Below are 10,933 nucleotides of genomic sequence, written 5' to 3'. Positions count from 1 at the left end.
TGTATCATGTCCAGCATGCAGTCAAGGAAAACATTCCAATCGGCCTCTAGCTTGTTTCATTTTCTAAAGTAGCGTTCCTTGTCGAGTGGCAACAAGGATCTGTGCCTGTGATATGGCAAGCCACGACACCTACTTTTAAATTAGTAGTATTTAAATCATCTGTGTTTGAAAACCCAACACGCCACTGTTTATTCCGGTTGGGAGAACTCTGAAATTTCCCCCGGGCTCCACCCCCTTTCCCCCCGGCTCCACCCCCCAGCTATATTGACGCCCCTGATGACAAAAGTCTGTGTGAATGTATGATACGATGGCCCCTCGATCACTTCACACGGGTGTGATTTTCTTTAAATAAATACATTAAAGATTTATAAAAAATAAAAAAAATAAAAAAATCACAATACCACCACCTTTAAAATAATGTTTTCTTCCCTTCTTCAACATCAGTTGCGGATTGCACCATTTTTGAGTGGTGCAACCACTCCAAGGAACAGCAATGTCCGTGTTAACCTATTATGTGTTAACCTATGTTTGTGTGTGACTCATGTGTGACTATGAGTACCAGTAGGGGCGCTGTTGTGCCGGAAACAGAGAAAGAGAGATAGTGCTGCACTGTTGCCTGCTAATGAGAGAGAGAGAGAGGGGGGGGGGGGGGGGGGTTGCACCACTCAGTTCACACGGGTGTGTTTTAAAAAAATATATAAACACTTATTAGCATTTTAACAGCTCGTGCACACGCGTGGCGCGTCAGAGGTGTTTTTTTTACACCATCATCTGCCTCTAGGAGTTTGTCCACGTGACGTCACGACACGTCACGTGAAATGAAACGTCAGTCCCACCGTCCACAGACAGCCACAGAGTGGCACCCATCCTCACCCACCCACCCTCTCACACACACACACACACACACACACACACACACACACCCTCACCAACCCAGCGGGGCCCGCGCTGCGCTGCGCTGCGGACGATGCCTTCCCCGCCGCGGGGACAACCAGTCCACACTCCCGGGCTGCGAGACACCGCCGCCGCTTCTCCTCCTCCTCTCCTCCATCATCTCCGACCTCCGACATCCACCTCCACCACCACCACCGCCGACAGAAGTATAGCCGCCAGCCCGCCTCGGCCCTCATGAAGCCCCCGTGGCCGTGGTGGATGAAGCCCCAGCCTGCCAGTGCCAGGCGGAAAGCAGCAGCAGCCGCGGAGGAGGAGGAGGAGGAGAAGGAGGAGAATGTTCTGGCGCGTCGGGCTCTGTGCCTCCTCCTGTGCGGTTGATCATCTGGTGGGAGGCCGGAGCGGCAGCGGTGTGCTCCTCGGCGGGTCCTCCTCCTTCCCGCCGCCGCCGCGGCCGCCGCTGCTGTCCGTGTACGGGTGCATGATCATCGCCTGCCCGCTGCGGGACGTCCTCATGTCGGCCCTCATGGTGGGCTCCGACTCCTGGTGGAGGAAGACCCTGTATCTGACCGGAGGGGCTCTGCTGGCGGCGGCCGCCTATCTGATCCACGAGCTGCTGGTCATCCGGTAATTAATGATCAATAATCATAGGCTATAATCAATGAGAATACATATAATGCCAAATGCACCACCCCCGACGTCCACAGTAGCCTATAGGGCTACACACACACACACACACACGCAAGGCTGGCCTGCAGGGCTCCCAAATACATCAGCACTGGTGGTGGTGTTGATATTTAGATTTATAGGACGTCTATAGTTCTTTTTTGCATGTGTATTTTTCAACATATTTTATTTTGTCAGTGCATGCATGGGACGTGATATATACAGCTCGTTGTGCATAGCCTACATTACACCGTATACCGTAGTACGAGGAGGTATATATATATATATATATATATATCATGCTATGGTGAATTATAAATCGTGAGTGGGGGGGGTAAACGCGGCTTCATGTGCGACTGTCAAAGAGGGAGATTCCATGTGTATATCCCGACAGGACACGGTGATCAATGAGAAGCATTCAGAAATAATAATAATCGCAGTTATATGAGGCCTATTTGGGCTCAAATGTAGGTTGTATCACGGGCTAATGTTGTCAATCTGCTAATAGGTCAGTCTATTGACTTATTGACCGCGTCGCCTTAATTAATAACCTTATGCATAAACAGCGCATGTTTTATGCATTTCGGTGCCTTTTTTTTGCCGATGATATCTCAAGGCCTTGGGATATAATATACGTCATGTGTGCTAGTTTTGGTGTTGGCTATACTCGCCCGTAAACACTGCAGTTATGATCGGAATGACCTTTATATTGACATCGGGTGAAAAGCTCTTCCTTCGCTATGATGGCCACCCTCCCTCCCACTCCATCCGCAGATGGTTCTGTTGTATTGTCTGTTTTCATCATTGCAGGCCTATTGCTTTAGGGTTCTGTTGTCCTTGCATGATATAAACATCTCTATTTGCCTGCAGTCTGGCAGCTTAATATATATACGCCTATATATCTTCTCCATATACACATTCATTTAGGCTCTCTGGAATCCAAGCAGAATTTGATGCAGAACGTCTGATGATTGTTGAACGATACGCTTTCTGAAAGATTAGAAATCTATAATATGTAGTTGGATACTTTTCATTATATGGCTGGCTTGCATGCTTTAATGTATCACACTTCATTGTTGTTGTTTTCCAGTGTCGCTGGTGGTGCAGTGAGTGTGTGTAGGCCTATATATCTGCCTTCAAATCGACATGTGTATAGATCCATAATGCTCATGTAGCCCTATGTATATGTATATTTATTACACATGGGGCGACTGTGGCTCAGGAGGTAGAGCAGGTCGTCCAATGATCCATGGGTCGGCGGTTCAAATCCCGGCTCCTCCTCCTGTCTACAGGGCAAGACACCCCAAATTGCTCCCGATGTGCTGGTTGGTACCTTGCATGGCTTCCGCCGCAATCGCTGTATGAATGTCTGTGTGAATGGCTGAATGTAATGCTCAATCTATGTAAAGCGCCTTGGATAAAGGCGCTATATAAATGCACCATTTACCATTTACACATTATAGCCGTTTATTGCGTTAGGAATTAAGACAGAAACAAACAAACAGATCCTCTTGGGCGATCATTTCAGCTCCACTGAGCAGTGGACAACAACAACAACAACAACAACAACAACAACAGCAGCAGCAGCAGCATCAGGCTGTTTTCACGCTTTCAGCGCTTTGCAAAGTGAACAGCTAGCTCTCCTTCAAAATGTGCACCATTCAGCAAGCCTGCACGTGAGCACGTGCCTGACTGACTGACTGACTGACTGACTGACTGACTGCCTGCCTGCCTGCCTGACTGACTGACTGACTGACTGACTGACTGACTGCCTGCCTGCCTGACTGACTGACTGACTGACTGACTGACTGCCTGCCTGACTGACTGACTGACTGACTGACTGACTGACTGACTGACTGACTGACTGACTGCCTGCCTGCCTGCCTGACTGACTGACTGACTGACTGACTGACTGCCTGACTGACTGACTGACTGACTGACTGACTGACTGACTGACTGCCTGACTGACTGCCTGCCTGCCTGACTGACTGACTGACTGCCTGACTGACTGCCTGACTGACTGACTGACTGACTGACTGACTGACTGACTGACTGACTGACTGCCTGCCTGCCTGCCTGACTGACTGACTGACTGACTGACTGACTGACTGACTGACTGACTGACTGACTGACTGACTGACTGACTGACTGCCTGACTGACTGACTGTACAAACCCTCAGTGCACCCTTTGGTACAGTATGGAACCAAATGGACCCGTGCGGGTCCCTCAACTCCCTTTGGTACAGTATGGAACCAAATGGACCCGTGCGGGTCCCTCAACTCCCTTTGGTACAGTATGGAACCAAATGGACCCGTGCGGGTCCCTCAACTCCCTTTGGTACAGTATGGAACCAAATGGACCCGTGGGGGTCCCTCAACTCCCTTTGGTACAGTATGGAACCAAATGGACCCGTGCGGGTCCCTCAACTCCCTTTGGTACAGTATGGAACCAAATGGACCCGTGCGGGTCCCTCAACTCCCTTTGGTAGTACACACGCTCTGGGTTCAAAGCACACTGAGGATTTGTTCTTTCTTTCTCCTTATAGCCACTCAGGGGCTCCTTATAGCCACTCAGGGGCCCCTTATAGCCACTCAGGGGCCCCTTATAGCCACTCAGGGGCCCCTTATAGCCACTCAGGGGCTCCTTATAGCCACTCAGGGGCCCCTTATAGCCACTCAGGGGCTCCTTATAGCCACTCAGGGGCTCCTTATAGCCACTCAGGGGCTCCTTATAGCCACTCAGGGGCCCCTTATAGCCACTCAGGGGCCCCTTATAGCCACTCAGGGGCCCCTTATAGCCACTCAGGGGCCCCTTATAGCCACTCAGGGGCCCCTTATAGCCACTCAGGGGCCCCTTATAGCCACTCAGGGGCTCCTTATAGCCACTCAGGGGCCCCTTATAGCCACTCAGGGGCTCCTTATAGCCACTCAGGGGCTCCTTATAGCCACTCAGGGGCCCCTTATAGCCACTCAGGGGCCCCTTATAGCCACTCAGGGGCCCCTTATAGCCACTCAGGGGCTCCTTATAGCCACTCAGGGGCCCCTTATAGCCACTCAGGGGCCCCTTATAGCCACTCAGGGGCCCCTTATAGCCACTCAGGGGCCCCTTATAGCCACTCAGGGGCCCCTTATAGCCACTCAGGGGCTCCTTATAGCCACTCAGGGGCTCCTTATAGCCACTCAGGGGCTCCTTATAGCCACTCAGGGGCTCCTTATAGCCACTCAGGGGCTCCTTATAGCCACTCAGGGGCTCCTTATAGCCACTCAGGGGCTCCTTATAGCCACTCAGGGGCCCCTTATAGCCACTCAGGGGCTCCTTATAGCCACTCAGGGGCTCCTTATAGCCACTCAGGGGCCCCTTATAGCCACTCAGGGGCTCCTTATAGCCACTCAGGGGCCCCTTATAGCCACTCAGGGGCTCCTTATAGCCACTCAGGGGGCCCTTATAGCCACTCAGGGGCCCCTTATAGCCACTCAGGGGCTCCTTATAGCCACTCAGGGGCCCCTTATAGCCACTCAGGGGCCCCTTATAGCCACTCAGGGGCTCCTTATAGCCACTCAGGGGCTCCTTATAGCCACTCAGGGGCTCCTTATAGCCACTCAGGGGCTCCTTATAGCCACTCAGGGGCTCCTTATAGCCACTCAGGGGCTCCTTATAGCCACTCAGGGGCTCCTTATAGCCACTCAGGGGCTCCTTATAGCCACTCAGGGGCTCCTTATAGCCACTCAGGGGCCCCTTATAGCCACTCAGGGGCTCCTTATAGCCACTCAGGGGCTCCTTATAGCCACTCAGGGGCCCCTTATAGCCACTCAGGGGCTCCTTATAGCCACTCAGGGGCCCCTTATAGCCACTCAGGGGCTCCTTATAGCCACTCAGGGGGCCCTTATAGCCACTCAGGGGCCCCTTATAGCCACTCAGGGGCTCCTTATAGCCACTCAGGGGCCCCTTATAGCCACTCAGGGGCCCCTTATAGCCACTCAGGGGCTCCTTATAGCCACTCAGGGGCTCCTTATAGCCACTCAGGGGCCCCTTATAGCCACTCAGGGGCCCCTTATAGCCACTCAGGGGCTCCTTATAGCCACTCAGGGGCCCCTTATAGCCACTCAGGGGCCCCTTATAGCCACTCAGGGGCCCCTTATAGCCACTCAGGGGCCCCTTATAGCCACTCAGGGGCTCCTTATAGCCACTCAGGGGCTCCTTATAGCCACTCAGGGGCTCCTTATAGCCACTCAGGGGCCCCTTATAGCCACTCAGGGGCCCCTTATAGCCACTCAGGGGCCCCTTATAGCCACTCAGGGGCTCCTTATAGCCACTCAGGGGCCCCTTATAGCCACTCAGGGGCCCCTTATAGCCACTCAGGGGCTCCTTATAGCCACTCAGGGGCCCCTTATAGCCACTCAGGGGCCCCTTATAGCCACTCAGGGGCTCCTTATAGCCACTCAGGGGCCCCTTATAGCCACTCAGGGGCCCCTTATAGCCACTCAGGGGCTCCTTATAGCCACTCAGGGGCCCCTTATAGCCACTCAGGGGCCCCTTATAGCCACTCAGGGGCTCCTTATAGCCACTCAGGGGCTCCTTATAGCCACTCAGGGGCCCCTTATAGCCACTCAGGGGCCCCTTATAGCCACTCAGGGGCCCCTTATAGCCACTCAGGGGCTCCTTATAGCCACTCAGGGGCCCCTTATAGCCACTCAGGGGCTCCTTATAGCCACTCAGGGGCTCCTTATAGCCACTCAGGGGCCCCTTATAGCCACTCAGGGGCCCCTTATAGCCACTCAGGGGCTCCTTATAGCCACTCAGGGGCTCCTTATAGCCACTCAGGGGCCCCTTATAGCCACTCAGGGGCCCCTTATAGCCACTCAGGGGCCCCTTATAGCCACTCAGGGGCCCCTTATAGCCACTCAGGGGCCCCTTATAGCCACTCAGGGGCCCCTTATAGCCACTCAGGGGCTCCTTATAGCCACTCAGGGGCTCCTTATAGCCACTCAGGGGCCCCTTATAGCCACTCAGGGGCCCCTTATAGCCACTCAGGGGCCCCTTATAGCCACTCAGGGGCCCCTTATAGCCACTCAGGGGCTCCTTATAGCCACTCAGGGGCCCCTTATAGCCACTCAGGGGCCCCTTATAGCCACTCAGGGGCTCCTTATAGCCACTCAGGGGCCCCTTATAGCCACTCAGGGGCCCCTTATAGCCACTCAGGGGCCCCTTATAGCCACTCAGGGGCCCCTTATAGCCACTCAGGGGCCCCTTATAGCCACTCAGGGGCCCCTTATAGCCACTCAGGGGCCCCTTATAGCCACTCAGGGGCCCCTTATAGCCACTCAGGGGCTCCTTATAGCCACTCAGGGGCCCCTTATAGCCACTCAGGGGCTCCTTATAGCCACCCAGGGGCTCCTTATAGCCACTCAGGGGCCCCTTATAGCCACTCAGGGGCCCCTTATAGCCACTCAGGGGCCCCTTATAGCCACTCAGGGGCTCCTTATAGCCACTCAGGGGCTCCTTATAGCCACTCAGGGGCCCCTTATAGCCACTCAGGGGCTCCTTATAGCCACTCAGGGGCTCCTTATAGCCACTCAGGGGCTCCTTATAGCCACTCAGGGGCCCCTTATAGCCACTCAGGGGCCCCTTATAGCCACTCAGGGGCTCCTTATAGCCACCCAGGGGCCCCTTATAGCCACTCAGGGGCCCCTTATAGCCACTCAGGGGCCCCTTATAGCCACTCAGGGGCCCCTTATAGCCACTCAGGGGCTCCTTATAGCCACTCAGGGGCTCCTTATAGCCACTCAGGGGCTCCTTATAGCCACTCAGGGGCCCCTTATAGCCACTCAGGGGCCCCTTATAGCCACTCAGGGGCCCCTTATAGCCACTCAGGGGCTCCTTATAGCCACTCAGGGGCCCCTTATAGCCACTCAGGGGCTCCTTATAGCCACTCAGGGGCCCCTTATAGCCACTCAGGGGCCCCTTATAGCCACTCAGGGGCTCCTTATAGCCACTCAGGGGCTCCTTATAGCCACTCAGGGGCTCCTTATAGCCACTCAGGGGCCCCTTATAGCCACTCAGGGGCTCCTTATAGCCACTCAGGGGCCCCTTATAGCCACTCAGGGGCCCCTTATAGCCACTCAGGGGCTCCTTATAGCCACTCAGGGGCTCCTTATAGCCACTCAGGGGCCCCTTATAGCCACTCAGGGGCTCCTTATAGCCACTCAGGGGCCCCTTATAGCCACTCAGGGGATCCTTATAGCCACTCAGGGGCTCCTTATAGCCACTCAGGGGCCCCTTATAGCCACTCAGGGGCCCCTTATAGCCACTCAGGGGCTCCTTATAGCCACTCAGGGGCTCCTTATAGCCACTCAGGGGCCCCTTATAGCCACTCAGGGGCTCCTTATAGCCACTCAGGGGCCCCTTATAGCCACTCAGGGGCTCCTTATAGCCACTCAGGGGCTCCTTATAGCCACTCAGGGGCCCCTTATAGCCACTCAGGGGCTCCTTATAGCCACTCAGGGGCTCCTTATAGCCACTCAGGGGCTCCTTATAGCCACTCAGGGGCCCCTTATAGCCACTCAGGGGCTCCTTATAGCCACTCAGGGGCTCCTTATAGCCACTCAGGGGCCCCTTATAGCCACTCAGGGGCTCCTTATAGCCACTCAGGGGCTCCTTATAGCCACTCAGGGGCTCCTTATAGCCACTCAGGGGCCCCTTATAGCCACTCAGGGGCTCCTTATAGCCACTCAGGGGCCCCTTATAGCCACTCAGGGGCCCCTTATAGCCACTCAGGGGCTCCTTATAGCCACTCAGGGGCCCCTTATAGCCACTCAGGGGCTCCTTATAGCCACTCAGGGGCTCCTTATAGCCACTCAGGGGCCCCTTATAGCCACTCAGGGGCTCCTTATAGCCACTCAGGGGCTCCTTATAGCCACTCAGGGGCTCCTTATAGCCACTCAGGGGCCCCTTATAGCCACTCAGGGGCTCCTTATAGCCACTCAGGGGCTCCTTATAGCCACTCAGGGGCCCCTTATAGCCACTCAGGGGCTCCTTATAGCCACTCAGGGGCTCCTTATAGCCACTCAGGGGCTCCTTATAGCCACTCAGGGGCCCCTTATAGCCACTCAGGGGCTCCTTATAGCCACTCAGGGGCCCCTTATAGCCACTCAGGGGCCCCTTATAGCCACTCAGGGGCTCCTTATAGCCACTCAGGGGCCCCTTATAGCCACTCAGGGGCTCCTTATAGCCACTCAGGGGCCCCTTATAGCCACTCAGGGGCCCCTTATAGCCACTCAGGGGCTCCTTATAGCCACTCAGGGGCTCCTTATAGCCACTCAGGGGCCCCTTATAGCCACTCAGGGGCCCCTTATAGCCACTCAGGGGCCCCTTATAGCCACTCAGGGGCCCCTTATAGCCACTCAGGGGCTCCTTATAGCCACTCAGGGGCCCCTTATAGCCACTCAGGGGCTCCTTATAGCCACTCAGGGGCGTGCAGAGAGTGTTAGAGGGGCAGGGGCTGAAATCCCGTCAAGAGGGCACTTTTGGACAAAAATAGCGAAAATAGCAGATCTACAAGCCCTCAACGCGTCGCAGCTATTTTTGCTATTTGTGAGAGCTTGTAGATCAGCTATTTTCAGGGCGCAACACAGCACTCTTTAGCTATAGTGGAGATGCGGTGTGTGTAACGACATGGATTTCTAAAAACAATTGTTCAAAGCAAAATACTGTGTTCACGTTCAGGAGACTTCGGGGGGGGAAAAGAAGCAATTCTCCTGAACGCTATGCCTTCCTTCCGGCATGGCATGGAGAGGGAGAGGAGTGGCATTTTGCATTTCTTTCACCATGTAGCAAAATGCTGCATCTGTGGGTCTGGAGAGGGCAGTTGTTTCACAGACGGGTAAAAGGGGCAGGGGCTGAAGCACCCTCATTTGATGTGTGCACGTGCCTGTAGCCAGTGGTGCGTGCATCCTCCCTGCGCAGTGATTGTGCAGCACATTAGTGGCCTAGTAGCTCTCGGATATCTAGTGTTTCCTTAGCAATGCTGCGTGATAACATATATATATATATATATATATATATATATATATATATATATATATATACATTGTGGCGGTTCACTTGGTGGCTTCATGCTGTCCGTGCCCAGAGGACATTGTGGCGGTTCACTTGGTGGCTTCATCCTGTCCGTGCCCAGAGGACATTGTGGCGGTTCACTTGGTGGCTTCATCCTGTCCGTGCCCAGAGGACATTGTGGCGGTTCACTTGGGGGCTTCATGCTGTCGTTGCCTCCGTCCGTCAGTCCCATTAACTGTCCAAGTGCCTCTGGAGCCAATTGTTCCATCAGACTTCCACGATCATGACACCAGCAGGCTAGCCTTTAAATGGACATCTGGGTTGTTGTATAGCCTCTGGGGGGGGGTGGAGTACTCACATTGTTGAGGTGCGCTAGCCCCTCCTATGTCCAGCTTTCGGGGTCTTTGTAAACACAAACATTGAACTGTAAACGCAAACATCGAAGAAAAATCACACCCGTGTGGTGCAACTACACATTTGACGTCACATACTAACCATAGCAACCATGCTCGTTTTTTTGGTTGCTAACCATAGCAACCATGCTCGTTTTTTTGGTACGAACAAACACAGGTACACGGGTACAAAGCCAGTTGTTGGAGTGGTTTGCACCACTCAAAAAGTGTGTAAAACACAAACATTGAAGACAAAAGTGCGGACGCAAATTATGATTGGCCAAAATGAGATGATGTATATGATGGTAAGAGCGCCCCTCACATCACACGGGTGTGAATATGTTTTTGAGGGGGGCTAGCCCCTCCTATACACAGGTTTAATGTTTGTCTTTAGTTCAATGTTTGTTTTGTAAACGCCGTTGACAACGAAGGGAAAACTCATGTCATGATGTGCCTCATTACGTCATATTGTCTCTTTATGTTAAAGGGATAGTTCAGATTTTTTTAACTTAAGTTGTATGAAATACTTGCCATTAATATAGTGGTTGCAACTGTATTAATTGATTGCCTGAGTCCTGTGGTGGGAGTTCTGCTCTGGTTTTGGTGAAATATCAAGTAGTTCCGGTCATTTTGTGGGGGGCACTGGGGGCCACGCAGTAAAAGTAAATTAATCCACAAAACTAACGTCATTTGTATTGTTGTCCTATTTCTAAAATATTAGTGCAACTTCCGTTCTTTTTTTACCCCTCTATCACACAGAACTATGTTTTTTGTGTCCATATCACTACGCCCAAAAAATTGTTCCATGTGATAGAGGGGTCAAAGTTGAACGAAAGTCGTGCTAATATTTTAGAAATAGGTCAACAATACAAATTACGTTCGTTTTGTGGATTAATTTACTTTTACTGCGTGGCCCCCAGTGCCCCCC

General features: G+C 53.3%; 1 protein-coding gene across 1 annotated transcript in view; it reads left to right on the top strand.

Moving 5' to 3' along the window:
- Positions 1 to 1,401: 1,401 nt before the first annotated feature.
- The window catches only part of LOC306918139 (failed axon connections homolog), an 88,225-nt gene continuing 78,693 nt past the window's right edge, over positions 1,402 to 10,933 (top strand). The window contains exon 1 of the mRNA XM_079531020.1: positions 1,402 to 1,518. Coding sequence (XP_079387146.1) covers positions 1,406 to 1,518 — 113 coding nt within the window. The 5' untranslated portion in view covers positions 1,402 to 1,405. The remainder of the gene's footprint in view (positions 1,519 to 10,933) is intronic.

The sequence above is a fragment of the Electrona antarctica genome (assembly GCF_951216825.1).
Source record: "Electrona antarctica genome assembly, contig: scaffold_297, whole genome shotgun sequence".
In the NCBI taxonomy this organism is placed as follows: Eukaryota; Metazoa; Chordata; class Actinopteri; order Myctophiformes; family Myctophidae; genus Electrona; species Electrona antarctica.
Note: the sequence above shows the minus strand (reverse complement) of the source record. Positions and strands in the feature narration are given on the sequence as shown.